At 36.8% G+C, this 20805-nt stretch overlaps 1 protein-coding gene and 1 pseudogene across 1 annotated transcript in view; one reads left to right on the top strand and one right to left on the bottom strand.

Annotated features, from left to right (window-relative positions):
• CDH7 (cadherin 7) overlaps positions 1 to 20805 on the top strand; it is a 118362-nt gene that overhangs the window by 33008 nt on the left and 64549 nt on the right. The window contains exons 2-3 of the mRNA XM_061170268.1: positions 10608 to 10902; positions 14593 to 14712. Of these exons, the coding sequence (XP_061026251.1) occupies positions 10608 to 10902; positions 14593 to 14712 (415 nt within the window). The remainder of the gene's footprint in view (positions 1 to 10607; positions 10903 to 14592; positions 14713 to 20805) is intronic.
• Positions 17031 to 17562, bottom strand: LOC133075856 (large ribosomal subunit protein eL14-like; annotated as a pseudogene).

Below are 20805 nucleotides of genomic sequence, written 5' to 3'. Positions count from 1 at the left end.
TGAAAATGTTAATTTTTTGAGCAGACATGCGTCGTTTCTGTGGGAAAAATATAGTAAACCAACACAGTGTCACGGATTCCGTTACTTATAGTTCTTGCATCACCTTAATGTCCTCTCTGCCTCTGACCAGTACTAACTTCATGTAACATATAAGCAGAGCATTTTGTTTTTCTTCGTTTATCTTTCTGGTCCCAGAGGGATGCCGAGAACCTAAAAGCATCCCTGCATCTTGATAATATGAACTGGTTATGTACAGAAAATGCAGTTTTCATAATACCTTGTAATTTTGCATCATCAAAACAAACTCTCACCTAATAGTCCATAAATTCTCACTCTTCTTAGGTTTCCTGAAACATGAATTTTGTGAAAAATAAAATTGCTTGCCCCCCCCCATGGAAAATCAATATAATTTTAAAATGGTTTAAAATTTAAATATAGCTGTTGTGTAAAGTACCACATCCTATTTGGTGGATACGTAAATTATACACTGTGTACTTTTCTCCCTGTATCATTGGTAGTTAGAGGAGGGACAGTTCCCTTTTAAGTAAAATATATAAATAAGTCAAAACACAGAGAAAATGTTATTCAATAATCTTATGTAGAAGAAGTTATAAATACAAATGAATTAAAAGTGATTAACTATTATATTTTCAACCGTGACGTTATTGACATAAGCAGGTTTGTGTGTGAGGGGTATTATCTGTTTGACCAAAAATTTTCGATCTGGGATGCTGGTTGAAAATTTTGATTCCTGTTTCCAACTCAAAGAGATTCTGATTCAGTAGACTTAAGATAGAGCCCCTAAATTGGCATTTTTAACCAACGTCCCAGGTAATTCTGATGCAAGAGACCTACATACTACAAAAAATAATAAGTACATTAGCCAAACAACAGGTTAAGATCAGTGAACTATTCTTCAGTCTTTTAAAATTTTTTAATTAAGCAGATTACAGAATTTAGATTGTAAAATATATTTATACTATGATGCCTCTTTTAATATATCACATGCAAAAATTATTCTGTATTATAAACTAGTGGATCCTGTGTGTCACTCACTCTGACTATCCATAGAAAGGAATGTATTCCATCATTCAGTAAAGTTTCTTCCTGGACATCAAGTTCTGCCCTTCATTACTAGACTGATCCTACTAATTACTAGCCTTCTTGTCTCAACTTAAATATCTTTTATTTAAAAAGCACTTTTCTGAACCCCTGAAGTTGGTGTGGTTTCCCTGTTATATGATTTCTTAGCCTTCTGTGGGTGCTTTTTTGTGGTCATCAGAATTGCAGTTGTTTGTTCAACCTGGTGCTCTGACAGTTTGCGCCTCCGTAGATGGTCTCATGAACATGGGGACTATTTAGTTCAATGCCTTAGGCTTGCCTCTGCCACCGTGTCCTTTTCTGTCTTCATCCATACACACCCGTACACCTGACCTGTAGGATATACTCCGTACTTATTTTGAATAGATGGTTAACAGATGTTGATTGTCTAGATGAAGACAGACACAGGCCTGATTCAAACTTTATTTTACCAGGACAATCTAGTTTGGGCACCAAGAGTAATGTCAGTTGTATCCCTGTAGTCCAGGTCATAGCTGAAGTGGTACTTTCAACCTGGTACTTGTAATACCTGCCAAAGGGATACTTTTAACTTGTAACTTTAAAAAAGATGTCAGAAGGGATTAACTAGACAAACACTAAGTACCCAGTGAAGAATATTTGAAACCAAGTTTACCAAATAGATATCACAATTTACAAATACCTGTACATGGTTACTGTGGATTTAGAGTTAACTGTCAGCCTTCAAGATCTGACCTGTAAGTGTAAGTGTTGAATGGCCTCGGCACTGCCTGTTCTCCTGTTGGATGAGCTGCTGTTCTCTGTTCCCCTCCTCGTCTGTGTTATCTGTGACGTTCTGTGTTTCTCCATATCTTTGTCCACACTGGTCCATCAGGCCACATTGGATGTATATTATCCTTGTATCAGAATTGATAAGGTAGAATATTCTCTTCTTTTTTTATTATTAATTTTTATTGGAGTATAGTTGCTTTGCAGTGTTGTGTTAGTTTCTGCTGTACAGCACAGTGAATCAGTTATACATATATATAGATATATGTATCTCCAGTCTTTTTTAGATTCCCATCCCATTTAGATCACCACGGAGTACTGAATAGAGTTCCCTGTGCTATACAGTAGGTTCTCATTATTTATCCATTCAATATATAGTAGTGTATATATGTCAATCCCAATCTCCCAATTCATCCCACCCTCCCTTCCCCCCTTGGTAACCATAAGTTTGTTTTCTACATCTGTGACTCTATTTCTGCTTTGCAAATAAGTTCATCTGTACCATTTTTATAGATTCCACATATAAGTGATATTATACGATATTTGTCTTTCTGACTTACTTCACTCTGTATGACGATCTCTAAGTCCATCCATGTCACTGCAGATGGCATTATTTTGTTCCTTTTTATGGCTGAGTAATATTCCATTGTATATAGGTACCACATCTTCTTTATCCATTCCTCTGTCTATGGACATTTAGGTTGCATCCATGTCCCGGATATTGTAAATAATGCTGCAGTGATCATCAGGGTTCATGCAACCTCTCAAATTTTGGTTTTCTCCAGATACAGTATATGCCCAGGAGTGGGATTGCTGGATCATATGGTAGTTCTATTTTTAGTTTTTTAAGGAACCTCCATACTGTTCTCCTTAGTGGCTGTACCAATTTACATTCCCACCAACAGTGCAAGAGCGTTCCCTTTTCTCCACACCCTCTCCAGCATTTATTGTTTGTAGATTTTTTGATGATGGCCATTCTGACTGGTGTGAGGTGATACCTCATTGTAGTTTTGATTTGCATTTCTCTAATGATTAGTGGTGTTGAGCATCCTTTCATGTGTTTATTGGCCATCTGTATGTCATCTTTGGAGAAATGTCTATTTAGATCTTCCACACATTTTTTGATTGGGTTGTTTGTGTTTTTTTTGATATTGAGCTGTGTGAGCTGTTTGCATGTTTTGGAGATTAATCCGTTGTCAGTTGCTTTGTTTGCAAATAGAATATTCTCTTCTTAAATCAGATGAGTATTGAAGTTTTCTCCCCCAAAAGTAGACTTCAAAATTATATTTCCATTGTTTTAACTGTTACTGTTTCTATTTTTGAACGCACAAGGCCATGCAGTGCAGAAGACGTCAGGAAATACTTTGCAACTACATGATGCTGTTATCCTCTGTGACATATATGTGAATGCCTTCTCCAGAATGCCATGTGCAAAACATCTGTGCCCATCTTAACGATGGCCTCTTCAGAATGCCCTGTGCCTCCATGGAGGCCAATGTCTTCTATTCTTCCCTGATATTAGGACAGGGAAAGAGTTTTAGACTGGTGACTGCCTACAGGCATTCAAAAGAGCTTTCACGTAGGGTTTTCTCCACTGACCCAGTTCTTCTCAACTGATCTGTGGTGAAGGACCAAGTTTTATATTGTTGCTGTTTGTGTGCAAGCTTCGTGGTTTTTAAGAACTCAGGACATACTTCGTTTTGACCTCCTAATAATTTTGCTGCTACATTAAAAATGAATTACTTAGATTAAAAAATTAAATCCCCCTTTTTTCATTATTATTATTGGGCTCAAGAGACATTAAATTACTCTGTAAAATGACTATGCAAGTTGCTAAGCCCTTCTTCTCAGTTTCCATACTCACCTTGACTTGGACTGATTGCACCCAGTCCTGGGACTGCTCTTTCCATAGCACCGCTCTGGCCTCCTGTGACATATATTTGCAGAAAAAGCAAAATTTTCTTCCTCCTGCGAAGAAAGCTGAAGCTTTCCAGGGGTTTGCTTTCTAACTGCTTCTGGTTTATGACTTGGCGTTTGGAAGGAAGTGAGCGAGGCAGTAGATGGGAGCTGTGAATCGGAGACACGATGTTCTCACGATTAAATTAGCCCACGAGGAGTTTTGATCAGTAAGAATTTGACTCCACGCAGATTTTTTAAGCTGGTTGAAAATTTTGGGTGTGGCCTGGAGGCAGCAACCCGAGAGAGGACGAGATGAGTGCTGTGGAGCCTTCTTTAGGGAGTTGCATGTAGCTGTGTGGAATGGAAAATGCTTCTCTGAGCTCTTATCAGTCAGTCCCTGGTGAAAAAGACATGGCTCTTCACGTGAAGCTCCGAGTAACTATGCCTTAGACAGAAATGTAGAACGTTTTCAAACAAAAGCAAGATTTCCCCCACTAAGGAAGGGCAGGTACTTCCATTGTACAACTCTATGTGGACTTACATATGGATAGAAAGTGACATTTTACAAAATACTTCCAAATGCATTACTTCATTTTATCCTCACTTCAAGGTTCAAGGCTAGGTGGACATTTAGGATGCTGATCTATAACCAGGGATAAACTGGGATTTAAGTGCGATCAAGGCAGCAGGATAGGAACAGAGTGTAGATTCAGTAGCCATACTTCTGGTTCCTTTGCATGGACCTAGCATCTGTACCACTGCTACTCAGTATGTACTGAGACCCCAAAATGAATGTTTATTGCCATTGAGTTAGTGTGAACTTTTCCTGAGGATAAAAATAATCATAATAGTCCCTCCTTTTTAAATTTACTATTGGTTATAAAAAAAGGAAAGAAGTGAGATTTTCTTGGCAGTTTTAACCTTACCTAAGTACTTCCTGAATTGTATCCCTTTCCTTTATTATTCTATGTGTAATAATTAATACCTATACTTCTTAAACCACGCATCTTCCTCAAAGATGCTTCACAAGTAAATTGTGTTCCATTACCCTGGACCACAATGATAATTATAAATTAGGAATACTTCAACCAGAAAAAAAACATTACTCATACACTTGTTTTCATCTGTAATATTTCTTCAGCAGCTTGATAATTACATGGTATCCAGTGGCATGTGGAAAATATCTATTAAAAAGCATAATGAGAAAAGAAAACTTGCATGTAATGTGTATATTCAAGCAGCTTTATTTCTGCTAATTATTGTTTAAATCTGCCCTCTATACTTATAATTTTAACCTTGTACAAGTTTAGCAAAAGTAAAATGCATGAGTTCTAACAATCTGTAATATATTTTTAAACTTAAAAAAATCAAGAATCTATAATAAGTAAATCAGTGGTAGAAAATTTACCTTAGAAATCTTTTGCCTAATATTCAGTATAAATCATTCTCAGATGGATTAACTTGGTGTTCAAAGGAACATATGCGTATTTTTTGTTCAGCCCTCATTACTCCATTTCTGTACACAAATGTAGTAGCAGTGTAAATCTTTATTTATATAATAATGCATTTTGCATTTTTCTTATTCAAATGTTCGTTTTAGAAAAATTGAATATAACACTAATTATTTCCATCGTATATATTCAGTGAGGATCACAGAGGCTTTTGTTTAGTTTTATATTTTTAGTGTCAAGACTTTCATGATAAACGTTATCTCTGTCCCAATAGTTTCATCTTATGTCTGTATTTGTTCTTTTTTTTATGAATAACTATTTAAAAAAAATTTTTTAACATCTTTATTGGAGTATAATTGCTTTACAAAGTACAATCCTGACATTATAGTAATTTATCTTTACGAATCACATCCTACTGCAATATCTCAAGTAGTTGTCACAATTGTTCAGTGAAGTCCAAGTACAGGCATTTCTATCTCCATTTTATAGAGGAGGGAGACTAGGAGAGTAAAGACAGGATCAGCAGTAAGATCTGATAACAAGCAGAGTTGAAGACATTCATAGAGGGAGGAAAAGTTGGTCAATATATTGAATTGATTTTTTTTTTTTTACCTCAGTCTTTGCTAAATTGAGGAATATTCTCCATTTTCAGACTTTTTAAGCAGATAGATCGCAAATGCTAGATCAGGTAGTTCATATCAGGCCCTAGTTGATTAAATAAATGTAAGAAAATTGTCGGAACTGCAGTGCATTGATCTGTTTTTAGTTTTGCTCTTTACAATCTTACATTTAAAAAATAAATGGTGGATAAAAAAATTAATCAAGGACATGAGATTCTGCCATCTGAGGACATCCAAGGGTCTATCAGACCCTCCTTAATCACCTGTGTGTGTGTGTGTGTGTGTGTGTGTGTGTGAAGTACTGTATAAGACCTAGGAAAACAGGAATAAGAAAGCATGTCTGTCTCTCCAGGGCTCTGTCTCTTGGGGAACACAAAGGTACCGACGCGCAAGTTAGCCTGGGCATAGAAAACGAGGTATCTGAACTCCATCTCGGCGGTTCAGAGGATTGGGGAGGACAAACCAGAGGTACAGGATGTTTTTTTGTTTAGTTTGTTTTCTTTTGACTTAATGCTATTAAAACTTAAAAGGATAGAAATTGAAATAAAACAAGCACTCCAGTTTTACAATGTGGATTAAAAATTTACTAAATTTACTGCAACAAATTTTTTATTAAGAATGTGGAATAGGGTGATAAAAAGAACCCAGCTCGTAAGGAGTTTATACATTAAAGACGGGATTGGGATTGGGTAGGAAAACAACTAAACCAGATTTTCATTATAAAGGAGAATTAAAAGCATTTTGTCATAGAAATTCAAACAACATGCCATGTGGGAAAAATAGGATTGTTAAGGCTTCAGTAAGAGGGAACTTGGATTAAGTAGAGTTGGTTGTCAGTTGGTGGGTAAGGTGATGGAGGACGTGTCTGGAAAAGATGGAGATGCTTGCTCTGCTCAGGCAGTGGTAACTAGACCCACGTGCCTGGGACATAGAGGGCCCTCTGGGATGTGGTAGGAAAGAGAGACTGGGGAGATGGCACATGGCCACATGGAGCCGAGTGCTTAGGATTTGGAGTTAAACCCAGAGACCATGGGGAGCAATTATTTGATGAAGGGTGTGACACAATTCAGCGCATGTTTTAGGGAGATCATTTCTGACGTGCACTATAACAGCCTCGATGATGTGAGTTATTAAAAGTGGAAAATAACTGGGGAGTTTTGTGATAGCCCACGTGAAAGATTTGAAGATTCCAGGTTAGGATTATTGTTCAGAGAGACTGGAGAATGGGTTGATATGTTAGAGGTAATGAGTGCGTATTCCTTCGAGCGGGAGATGATGGAGCCATAACAGATTACTAAACAGAATATATTTTAGGTGTATGTGAAGTATGCTTTGCATCCTGGCCTGTGTAGGTTATAACTCAGTCCAACAGTTTCATGTTTCTTACATTGTTACCGTACACAGTGCTGGCATAGTGACATTGGATTCGCATAATACTTGGATCTCCTCCCTGCTTATTCTTTTGCCTTATCATGAGCTGGACTCAGCTAAGAGGGCTGTGCTCCTCACTGTTTGTGCTCATTTGCCAAAAAAAAAAAAAAATTATATATTTAATGTAAATATTTACTTTGGAGTCACAACAAATATTTCGAAAAGGATTTAGGGACACAGTACAAGTGAGTTTTGTCTGGTGATTAATCAAGATTTTGTTGTTATTGTTCAGATGAATTACAAGATCATGTTTACAAGGATATTGGCAAGTGAAATAGACATAACAACATGAACTACTCTTCCCCAAATAGAGTGCAAATCTTTATTTTTTATTGTGTTTTTCATTTATTGCTTATTTGCTCACTTACCATAATGTGGGACCGCAGAATTCTTTTTTCCTGGCCAGAGGTTTTCACTGTGGAGAGTCCTACTCTATTCCATAATCATCATTGACAAAGACTGTGCATGAGTGTATGTGTGCTTGTGTGTGTGCGTTTGGCGGGGGTAGGGGTGGGGCTGCATAGACACGTGTCTTAACTTAAGAATGCCATTCAGTCCTTCTACACTTGTAGCGTTTTTCTTTTCTGAGCATGCTTTTTCAGCACAGAAGGATAATAGTTTTTCCTAACAGCATGGGTTTCACCCCACGTATTAAGGTTAGTATCGTGGGCGTAGCCTCACAGATTCAGTGTCTGCATCATCTGATAATTATGTATCCATCTTAACATTCCAGAGTTGGTCCTCCACTTTCAACTGCAGATGCTTCCACTAACCTTGCAAGGACACCAAGTCGAGACTCACAGCAGTTTTACGCTCGTGAATTTTGGCAGTGGTTACAAGCCTAGTGATGGTCCCAGCTGGGAGAAAAGTGTCAGTGATGGGGAGGGTGGTAGATTTCAGGGCTCCTGCAATAGATGTGTGGGTGTGTCTGTGTAGGTGGGGGGCGGGCAGTGATGGTGGTGGCAGTTAGAGGTACACGAGAAGAATTCTGCTCCTTGAAGGAGTGGAAAAACAAGCAGTATGAACCTTTTTTACCTTTAAGTTCTTAACGCTGTCAGTAATGGAGAAAAACTAGCAATGCCGCATAACGTCAGATACGGCATCAGAGCTCAGGCTGGAGATCAGTCAGGATTTCATGTGTATTCTGTATTGAAAGGAATGCCTCCTCTCTCCCTTACCTGAATACCCCAGGAACACATGGTATCCCCACGCTGTGAAGACAGCAGTCAGTTGATAGGAATTAGTTAAATGAATCATAAGGGCTGGTCCTATAAATGGGAGCCCCTAGTGATATTTAGAGAGATAGCAAACCTTTGATTTAAGACGCAGCCTGTGTATAACTTCTGTATGTCTGTGGTCATCAAGGGCGAGGAGGGGCTGGGAGAATGCTGTGAGAAGTGTGTGTAGGGGGGACTACTTGAGGTATTAGCCGCTTAAAAGCAACTTATTTTCACCTATCATCTGCATTTGTCTCTGGACTCAAGTGTTTGCTCTGTGTTGTTGAGTGTGGTTTCTTGCTGTTCCGTGACGTCAAGAAAGGTCCCTTCAGGTACATCATAAAACGTGTTGATGGAAACCCCTGGAAACACTGAGCGTCTTTGAGATTTGGGGAGTGATCAGGTGGGAGTGGTTGTCTGTACCCTTCTGCCCTGAGTTCTCCTTTGTGGCAACTTTAATGTCTTCACCTCACAGGACACAGCTTCTCCCCCAGAGGCAGGATCCCCATTGTAGGGAGTGGAGGACGGGCTTTCCACCAGCCTAATGGTTTTCATACTCCTAGCTCTGCCATGGAGAGCTGGCAGCATGACCAGCAAAGTACTTTCTCTGCCTCAGTTTCCTCATCTGTTAAAGGAATAATAAAGTCAGTCAGTGTGAGCGTGGAATGAGTTACCTTGTAGAGAACATTAGCAGTAGTTTGTGGCACATAGGGAGTGCTCAGTAATTCAAACTATAGACATTCTTAGCTTGCTTCATCTTAAATTAGAGGGAGGTATGTATGTAATAGTCACCCTGAGAATGACTTAAGAAAATTAAATAATTCATTACATTTCAAGAATACAACTTCTCCGTATGCTGGATAATCATGCTGCAGAGTGATTCACTAGTTAATTCCACACTGAACAAAGCTAAATTAAAACTTGTGCCAGAAATTAACTTTTTTGTATCATTTCGTCCTAACTGAAAACTACAGAAACTAAAGGATAAATCAGGTATTTAAGTGTTCTGAAGCCGAGTATAAACATAGCTGTTACAGTGCGATGGAAGAATCACTTAGAGAAATTCATGGTACAAAAGCAGTATCATCAACAGCTGAGGATGGAAATGGGCTGGGCATCCACTTGCCTAAGTTTCCCATATCTTATATTTTTTGAACCTTGTCTTTCAAAGAACGCAAACGTAGTTCTGCAGGGCAGTGAACAGCCTTGTTATTTGGTAAATTGGGTTTTTGCGTTTGTATTAATTGCAGTCCAGAATCACGGCGGTTACAGAGGATGAAAGATTGTTGAAATTACAGATTGAGCGCTGTATTTCTCAGGTTATGAAGTTCAGGGAAATATGTAATTATTTCTGAGTTTCCTCAGGTTCCTCTGTTCAACATAATGTTCTGACATACAGAAGGGACAGTTCCAGATATGAAATGCAAATCAGTACGGGCTGCCCCTGAGCCATAGCCGGGGTTAATCATGCAAATCTAATGCAGTTCTTGGTATTTCAAGAAAGGTTTTAGTTGAAGTCTCAGGCACATATTGATTTAAAATTCCTACTTCAGAGAGCAGTGTAATTTTTCTTTTACAGCTTCAAATTTTAAAATATAGAACAGGATTTGGAGACCAATTTAGTGACTGGACATCCACCCATCCTTAATAATCCTGAAAAGTTGTGGGAGTTGGGAGGGAAGGGTACCCTTAAAGGATGTGGCGATTTCTAAGCATATTAAAAAATATATTAGATCTAAAGTTACAAATGTTCTATAGCAAGTCCCTTTGCTTGGAATACGATCAAATCAACCAATTATGCATGGTTACTGAATGTCTGCTCTGGTCAAAGAAGATGGCTAAAACTGGCAAGGACAGACCAAATCAAAAATAACACTACAACGAGTTCCTAACTTTGGGAATGATATAAAATTCCTTTGGAAATGAGACTGTTTACAGGAAGAAATGAAATTGTCTCGTTCACAAGTGCAAGCTGACACATTCTAATAGCCGTTTCCGCTGTGCACAAAACGCGTCAGCTTATCTTTCCAAGAACAATAAAATTTCATATGCTGCTGCCTGACATAAGAATTATTTTTACGTATCTCCATATCGCTGACTCTCTTGTAAGTTAATCTCATCTCACATGAATTTTTCACCAGCTTCACTCTGATGTTGATAAAGGAGATGGTTCCATCAAATACATCTTGTCAGGCGAAGGGGCAAGTTCCATTTTCATTATTGATGAGAACACTGGGGATATTCATGCTACCAAGAGGCTGGATCGCGAGGAGCAGGCCTACTACACCCTTCGAGCCCAAGCGCTGGACCGGCTCACCAACAAGCCCGTGGAACCCGAGTCGGAGTTCGTCATCAAGATTCAGGACATCAATGACAACGAACCTAAATTCCTGGACGGCCCGTACACTGCAGGAGTTCCCGAAATGTCTCCTGTGGGTAAGTAAAGAGCAAGCTGGTCTTGTGCCATCTGATTTTAGGAGGTTTGTATTTAAAATTAAATCACCATAAATACTGGGGAAGAAATCACATTAGCATTCGTATAGAAATTGCCATTTAGTGTGAGGGGAATGTTTGAGATGTGTTAGTAGCCAGTATCCAAATTCTATTTTTTGACACATTATTTTATTTATACGGAAAATTAGGAAATTCTTCCTTTTACACAGCTGTCTCAGTGTCTTCAAGAAATTACATAGGTCTTACAACCCCTTTTCAATTTAATATTTAAAATTAAAAAATGATTCAAATTATGCCTAAGAAGTTAAAAAAAAAAACAATAAAATTACTATCAAACCAAAAAAAAAAAAAATCATTCTAGACACAGCCCTGTGATGATCTATTACTTTTCTTTTTCTTTCTCCCCATGTTAAAATAATAATTCACTATTCTAAGCATCTCTCTGGGGCCAGGGTATCAGGCAGGCCAGCAGTGTAGCCAGGCTAATATTAGGATCAGCTGATCTACTTGCTTATAGAGTGTGCTTGAACCTGTAAACGTCCATCCACCGGCCACCACTAATCTTTTTGTGATTTCTCCAGAAATTTAAATGCATGAAAATTTATACTGAATTTATAATAATGGTAAAGTGATACTCAGTGTGAGATATATAAAAGAATAATGAAGGCTGTTTTACTCAAAGGCCTTTTGACGTTGCCCCATTACTGGAAAAATAGTAAGTAAATTACCTTTAGCATATACTGTATTTCAAATACTATTAAACTGTCTTTTAAATTCCACTTATTTAGGTACCTTTGGAATAGTTTTCAGCCAGTATGTAATTTAGGTATGGATGATCTTACAAAATAAAAAAAAAAAAAAAAAAAAAAAATTATGGGGCTGGAATAGAGACCAGTTGATTTATATCTTTTATTTCCTGTTGTTTATAGTATTGAAGGGGGAAGTTTATTTAAAATAATAATCGAACTTGTATTTTAACACATATTTCAACTCAAGTCTTTTACTTGAAAATTTTACCCAGTTTGATTTGTTTTACTTGATTGATTGATTGTGATTTGTTTTACTTTAAATAAAAGTCATTGCGTTCATTCCAGCTTTCGATCCACACATCTGCTATGCAGGGGAGTGGAATTGCAAAGATGTGTATTACATGTGCCCAATTTAGTGACCCTAAATTTTTGTTCCAGTCAGATTGGAGAGGGAACATTATTTTGGGACCGTGGCTCAAGCTGCTAAAGAAATACGAACTGAAAATAAGCCAGAGGAATCGATGCTTGTGGACAGGAAAAGTTCTGAACTGCAGTGGCAGCATCTCACTATAATTATCTTCTGTGTAAATATTTCTTTGACCAAACAGGCTTATTCACACTTTCTCAATACCGTCCACTCCTTCAGAGTGCTTCCTGCTGCTCTTGTTTAATGACAAAAACAACAACGATGATGACAGCAGCATCAACAAGATTTGGGAGGTTTTAGAAAAAAGAGAAGGCACGTTGTCCTCCCCAAAGTAGTAATGTTTAGAAAAACAGGAGGTTTTGAGGTGTGTGGAAGCAATTCAGTTCAATGCCATCATTCTCCTGGGCATTTTGGGCATTCTTCATGGGCTTGCTAAGGTTTTCCTTTCCTGTGTAGAACCCAGCAGTGCAAATTGGATTACTGTGAGCTTTTTGTTCTAGAGGCTGAATAATGCACTGTAGTTTTGGTTCCAGTGGTGCCACTCTGATATCAAACAGCATGATTATTCTGGGCATGTGTAAGTTATTTTAGTTATTTGATTCCAACAGGTTCAGAACTTTTTAGAAAATGATTTCTCAATGTCTTCAGGATTTACTTGACACTAATGGAGGTCACTTGGTTAATATCAAAATTTGAGCTAAGAACAATAAATGTCTACATAAAATGTATCCTATGGATTTATAGTGACAGCTTATCAAAGTGTTTAATTCTAACTAAATAGTTATAATAGCCACTGAATAGTATGGTATATACAACATAAGTTTTCAGTATTTATTATTCAGGCCTATTTTTTTTTTTTTTTCATTGAGAACTAACTAAGATTTGAAACACACTCATAAGTCCCTGGGATCTCTTATTTGTTGCCAGAAGAGCATAGATAAGCATGAGGATACAAGTGTGTGTGTGTGCGTGTGTATGTATAGTAAATTATTTAACGAACACTTCAGAAAAAAATTATACACAACAAAATTCACTGAAGTTTAGTTTTCATTATTTTGTTTGTTTCAAGGTGTTTTCTTTTCCAGTGAAGTAGGAAATCAGTACTTACCCATATCACGAGAATAAATATTGCTGTAACGATGGTGCTGTAAAGATGTTCTCTATTTCCTTATAGAGGAAATAGAGAACATCAAAGTCATTGATTCTAACATTTTAAAATAGCCAAAATCTAATTGTTAAAAAGATTTTTAAATATACATCATTGACTGTTTGGTCCTACCAAGCATCCATAGAGCACAGTCTCCTAAGTCTATCAAATAAAAAAAATAAAACTTCAGAATTTACAAAATGGTCGTGTGTGTGTGTGTGTGTATGCACAACACACACATACATATTCAAATTTTCCACCCAATCTGAAAGAAAATAGAATTGGTAAGGGAAATCATAATCTGGAAAAGAGAATAGACTTATAATAAGATGGGCATTGGTGACTTATTTAAGGCATTTAGAAAGGGAGATCTACATAGGAATATATCTAAAAGAGATGTTAGACTAAAAATGCCATATTTTCAAGAATTTATTAGAAACCAACTTGAACCTGAAAAGAATACAGAAAGGGATTTGTCCCATCCCCATCAGCTAGGACATAAATGATAAAATAGCATGTGCTTAAATATTTAAGGAAATGTGTGTAGCTAATATTTTTAAGATGATATTCCAAATGGAATTAAAAAAACAGATCACACTAAATGCTTTCCATATGGAATAAGTGAATGCATAGTAAAAGGAAGAAGCAATATGACAGTCTATCATATGAAATGTAGAAAAACAACCAATGTTGTGATTTTTCAAGTTGCCATGCTTTTTCTCCTTTGGGAGGGTTTGGTTTAAACGTTCATTTCATGCTTTTGTTTTTAAATCAATTAGTGAAAACAAATGAAACATAAAACTACTGCAGGAAGAGACAGAGTAGCCACTTAATATCCAGTTAAATGTATCAACTGAATATTCTTTATTCAGTTAATGAAGTTTCAGTTTCTGTCTGGCTTTACTTTGCTACAGCAGTGAGGTTGCCTCAGTGATTTGAGTGTCAGGATGTTAGTATTTGTCATGCTGCCTTCTAGACAGTGATTGAGACTTATAGAGATTGCTCTTGATAAAAATTTATTACCCAACCCTGATGGATGAGATACCTAAAATTTGAGTCCCATCCACTTCTGAATATATATCCCTGCCTAACTTGCATCATCAGTCTTATTTTTTGCCAACATATTTTCATGTCCCTTAAATATTTCTGAAGGATGAATTATCATTTATCATCTTTTGGGGTTTGTCTTAGGCAAAAAAAAAAAATATATCAATTTTTAATGTACCTTAGAATAAGAAAAATGAAAAATGAAAAACAAATCTAGTGTAGAATCTTTAGCGTTTTGTGAGTTCTTACGTTTTGTGGCATTTGGGAGTTTTTAATTCATTGGTTTTGGGATTGGCACGTAGGGACCTCAGTGGTACAAGTGACAGCAACGGATGCTGATGATCCTACGTATGGCAACAGCGCCCGAGTGGTCTACAGTATCCTGCAAGGACAGCCATACTTCTCAGTGGAGCCAAAGACAGGTAAAAATTGACATGCAACTCTCTTTGTAAAGTCATCATTTATATCTTGGCATAGAATTAATAATAGTTATTTTTATTCAGTATAGTTGGAATTGATAACAGACACTATTTTTACTGTGGTTCTCTCAATATGTGTACCATGGTAATAAACAGCATATTATTTATAGAGACATTAGCACATTTTAAGAATATTTTATTACATTTATCAGTATTCCTACCAAAATTAAACAAAATATTAGATATTGAAAAGTATTTCCGCTGTTATCTCTTGACTATATAAGAAGATGTTGATTATTCATCTCTAAATTTTTTTTGCTTTGTTTTCTTTAATTAATTCACATAGGAATTACACACAGTAAAATTTAAATCTTAAGCAAGATCTCCTTGCCATGCAGTAGAATATGTGCTAGGTTCAGGTTGTCCTTCCTGGGGCTGGTTTTTCTCAGGGAAATTAGTTGAAACATAACAATTAGGATGATGATCTGCTAAATCAAAAACTAAATTAAATGACTTTTAATTTCAGAAGAAAAAAAATTATGAATTGCAAAGCTGCCTGGATAGAATATGTGGTTGTTTGGCTAGATATTCTGTTTTGCTTTGAAGATGAAATAGTTTATATACCGTAAGACTATAATTTGGAGCACTGTTTTCTTGGTTATAAAATAATATTCTATCTGTTCTGCTCCTCTGGCTCTGGGTATAGGAAAGTGTGGGCGGGTGCGAAGATGGGTGGGTGTGAGCCATTGATTTTCTTCATCACTGTGAAAACGCAAAATTTCTCTATATTTTAATAATTTTGCCTTTATCATGGAGAATAATTCTTCCTCAAATAGCAAGTTTGTGATTTTGAAAATTTGATAGTACTTATGATCCTAAATGAATATTTTAATGCCACTTACCCTGTCTTCCATATTATAAAAAATGGTAATATCAAATCATTCTCAAATCACCGTGGGGGGGATAAACATTTTAAGTGTCTTTTGAGAATGACAGTTGTGCAAAAACAGACCAGTAAATTCGCTGTGAGCTCATCATTCATTAGAATTTTCATAGAGGCCGTGACATATTTTTTACCAGTGTTGTGATAAAGTCTGGAAGCTGCCTAGAAAGTCTGATAGAGGAGAAATAGTTCTGTTTCAGCAAGTATTGAAGGAGAAGTAAATGAAAGTATCTGGTTTATGATCTGAATCCTGGGAACGTAGAAGTTGTGCTCGTGGTTGATTTAATGATGGATCTGAGAACCTAAATTCAGACACCCACCCATTCCCTTCTATATCTACTCTTTGCAGCCTAGAAAGACATTGACAAGTTTCTGACAATTTGCTCACAAATTATACACCTCCTGCATTATATAACCTGTTCAAAAATAGCATGTACTAATCCCAAGGGTTAAATATTTTGCTGCTACTAATGATTGGCTTGTGATTTTAGCTTTGCTGTAAGATAATAGGTGTTTCATAGGCCCTGTGTAGGTAAGACCTCACCTATTGAGCTACTGGACAATAGTCTGTGTCATGGCATCACATGATTAGTACTTCAAACTTAATTTTAATTTTCAATCTCAAGGACCATGAATTACAGGAGGTAAAGTTTCATTTAATTTTGTTTTGGTTAAGAGTTTTTAATGCTGTAATCATGGTAATCATTGGGACTTCTCTTTCTTATAGTCATTCGTGCAGAGGTATTCTAGGAATTGTTGTGTCCTCTCTGCTATCATAATATAGAGAATGCATCCCCCCCCCAAAAAAAAAAAATGGAAATCTATTTTTCTGACAAAAATGGATGGAGAATTTTCAGGCCTTATAAGCATGAAAAGCTGTGTAGACAGTTTGAGGTAGTCTTCCTTAGTTGGTGTATGATTCTTATCTATGTAAGAAATAACATTATTTCCCACATCTCCAAATCTAAGGCCTTTTGAGAAGAATGTAAAACTTTTGACAGGAAAAATGCTGAAAATATGTTAAATCAAGATTATGTAAAATAGGCCTAGGAAATCACTGTTAAATACATCTCTGAAAGTTTAACTTCTAATTTCTTTTTTCAAAAGGAGTAATATTAGTAATATTAATAATAACCATTACTATTTGTTAATCACATATCATTAACTAAGCCTGGCTAAAATCTCTGAGCATGTATTCCATCTGTAGCACACTTACAGGTCACATGACCAGAGGGTAAGTGTATTTTCTACGTTAATTTCTCAGTCCACAAAGCGAGGATGTGAGTAGCTGCAAAAAACAATGTTGACAATTCAGCAAGCAAAGAGAATGGCACTAGATTTTTTTAGATTTTTTTTTTTTTTTTTTTAGATTTTTTAGATTTTTTTAGATTTGCCAACATGTCAAAAAGAACCTTTATTCTGTTTATAACAGCCTCTTATGCTCTCATGCTTTCTTGCCAGATGCCTTTGGAGCAGGGGCTTTCTGGGCTGGAGCTTTCTGACCCTTCTGAGCTTTTGGAGGAGGTGCTGCCTTCTGGCCTGCAGCTTTCTGGGCAGGAACCTTCTGGGCTGGAGCCTTCTTACCCGTAGCAGTCATCTTTTTTGCTGGAACCTTTGCAGCAGCTGCCGTAGCTGCCCCCTTAGCAGCGAGTGCTTTCTTGGGAGAAGCCTTCAGGAGAGCTGCCTTTTGAAGTTTCTTAACTTCAAGCTTGATTAGTCTGTTCCTCATTTTCCTTGCCTTCATGACTTTATAACGATCAAAATCTGTCATCTTGGCTTTCTTTTCTCTGGCTTCAATCTTCCATCTTCTTGGCCCACCTTGTGGCTGCCCACTTTGCATTGATATCTGCCTTCTCCCAAGATAATGTAGCATTAAAAGGACTGCAAAGATTCTCATCACCTATCTTCATAATGTCCCCAAATTCACAGGGAGATTGAGAATTATTCTAATGTGTTTATCTAGTCCGTAACCTGCAAGCAAATAGATCCAGTTTTTCAATCTATTTCATATATGGCAGGACTGGCTACATAATTTGCTATTTGAAATGAAAATGCAGGCTTCTTGTTCTAAAATTAGTAGGATTTCAGACGTCATCAGCAGAGCAGAAACCAAACATGGGGACAGTGTGTGACTGCACAGACCACACGGCCATGAAGTTGGCCTTGAAAAATGGTTGGCGTGTCAAATATCACTTGTCATTTAGGAGTTCTTTCTTAAACATGGAGGTGTGACTATATGGTGCCTGCGTTAGAGATTACATGCATACTTGTTACATCCTAGCTTTAAGTAAGTAATACAGTTGTAACAAAGCCCTCCTCCCTAATACACCCTTCATGCATGTTCCATCCTGTGGCATGGCTCATGGTGTAGAGGACCCTTACTCCTGTCGTAGAGGACCCTCACTCCTGTCGTAGAGGACCCTCACTCCTGTGAGGGCTTCCCCAGGACATCCTCTCACAAGAGTGAGGGGATGTAACGACAGTCCCTTCCTCAGCGACTCTTTACTTGATGCCAGCTCTGTAATCCTTTGATGTTCCAGAAGCTTCCATCTCTACTATTGTTGGCTCTTCTCCATGTTTTTATGGTTCTATTATATGCTTCACTTAGAGGTAGAGAAACCAAATAATACAAGTCTTAGACAGAAAATTTAGAAAAGAAAACAAACTTATTGGAAGAGATTCACCTGTACATCTGATGTATCTTGAACCCGACAGCATGAATAGCCCAACCCTGTGTTACCTGACTGGTGTGGTTGCCTAGACTCCTGGGACTAATCCAGAGCTTCAGACTGGACTTCAGAAATGTACCCATCCGAATTCTTAAGGAGATTCTATGATAACAGAATATGCTTTAAAAAAACACACAAAACATTGATGGCGGGTAGGAGATTAGAAAATCATCTGAAAATTTATTCCCAGACCAAAAACTAGACAGTTTTTGCATAATACTATTGATAAATTTATGTTTCATACACAATACTTTTTTGTGGACATGGATTATAAATAAATAAAAAGTTCTGGGTTACTGGTCAGATGTACATCTATAGAAAAATGATTATTCAGAAAGCCTAAAATCTGAGCCAGTCTCTTTTCTAAAGAGCTACAGGATATATTCTTCTCATCATAAGTGGCTTAAAATTATTGACTATTAAAATTAAATATTATCATCTCCCATGAAAACCTCACAGAACTGTAAGGTTATGATTAGGCAAGACTGGCCTTTACCACTTCAGAGACATAGTAAAAACAGTTTGCTGTGTGTGTGTGTGTCTATATAATATACAGCAAAATGCAGATCAAATCCAACGTATGAGAATTCTTTTCCAAATGTAGACAGTTCATACTCAAAAGTAAAAAGCTAGCAAAAGCCATAGAACTAGAAATCTATTATGTTTGAATGTTCTTATTTAAATTCACTTCTCTCCCAGTTATTTCATTCTTGTAAAAAATATGTTTAATAATTGAGGTATTTGGAAATTACCTTTGCCCCCTGCATTTCTTTGCAAACTTTGTGATGATTTTTGCTTTGGAAGAGTGTTGTATATAGGATCACTTGTAAAGAGACAATTAGACGTGTGAAAAATAAGTGAGTAACTTTGACTACCACACTTCTCCCCTGATAATTCTGTGTTTTCTTTCAAATAACGCTGCTGAACAAAACCATGAGAAGTTGAGGCGGCTGTGTTTTCTTTGCTGATTAGTTGAGATGTTATGGACCTCTCTCCATCATAATACATGCGCAAGGGTCCAAACTCACTTACACATATTGATTTTGGAAGGAAAATGAGAGATAAATAGAAATTAAAAATTAAAACTGAATGAGTAAGACATTTTGCTAGACCTTCACTAATATTTGATCTATATGAAATGCACCATTAGTCAAATATTCAAGATTGTCAATGCTCAATGTATAAAAAAGTATTACAAGTAAAGATGATTAACATCAAAGAAAAAAAGGAAGGTGGGGGGGTGGAGGGGGAGGGAGGGGGAGAGAGAGAAAGAGAGAGAAAGAGAGAGAGATGTAAGTCCCAGAACTCTTAGACAAAGATCGTTATGCTAGGTAACAGCGTGTCTTACTGAGGTCAGTACTCAATGTCTTATATATTAGAGTTAAGGGAGGTATTGAAGAACAGACATGAAATGTTCATAGAATCATTATGGCTCTAAGAAGAATATTTATGTCTCAGACAATTATCAATGAACCAAATGGGTATATGACTATGTTTCTTTTGATTGTCATTGTGATGTTTCAGAGATTAACTATAAGCAGTGTGTAGATAACCGAAAGAGTTCAGTGAAGGGGTTACTTAGAGAGACCTTGTATTGCTGTGCTTGTAGCAACAGTGTCCAGTATAGTGTATTAGAATAAGTGAATGTTAAAACAACAACAATAACAACAAATGGCCTACTCAAAGAAGTATAATTTAAATGCTTAAAATACTGATATATTGTTGGGGTGTGTGTGTGTGTATATATGTGTATGTATTTGATAACTACTGCTTAGAACTAAATAACAATAAGGTTGCTTAAGATGGTGTGAGGGTTACTCAGCTTGGAATCTTGAGAACCAGTAACATATTGTTTAAGTTATTCTTAAACTATTGAAAGATTTTCTCATCTCTTCCCCACTCCTAGAATATTTACGGAACTGTAGAATATTGTGAAGAATAGGGCAGGCCTGATATAGTATAATGTAGGCTTGTAACTTATACTTAGGGCTGAAATATAACACACACAGACCATTTTTACATGTGTCCATTGAAGAATCAGCATTTAAACAACTTAAATTGGCAGCTTTTAAAAAACATTTTATAAATTTGGAGGATATAAAAACATTTTTATGCTGAACATGAGGGGAAAAAAAATCCCAACTTGTTTACAATTATGTTCTCCCAAAGAATCACCCTTTATCAAACAGCCCAGTTTTGCCCCTGAGAAGTCCATGATACCAGAGTTCCTGTTCCTCACATCTGAGTCATTGGGGATTTAAATTCCGACTTAAACTCTAAAAGTTAGAATCTGTTTAATAAAATGATTAGACATTTTTCAAACGAAGTCGATAAAAGGGTTCCAGGTAGGTAGGTAAGACGTCTTCATTGGAAATGATGGAAGTACAAGAAATGATTAAGTAAGATTCTAGACTTCTTCTGGTA

This window comes from Eubalaena glacialis, chromosome 15 (genome assembly GCF_028564815.1).
Source record: "Eubalaena glacialis isolate mEubGla1 chromosome 15, mEubGla1.1.hap2.+ XY, whole genome shotgun sequence".
Lineage (NCBI taxonomy): Eukaryota > Metazoa > Chordata > Mammalia > Artiodactyla > Balaenidae > Eubalaena > Eubalaena glacialis.
Note: the sequence above shows the minus strand (reverse complement) of the source record. Positions and strands in the feature narration are given on the sequence as shown.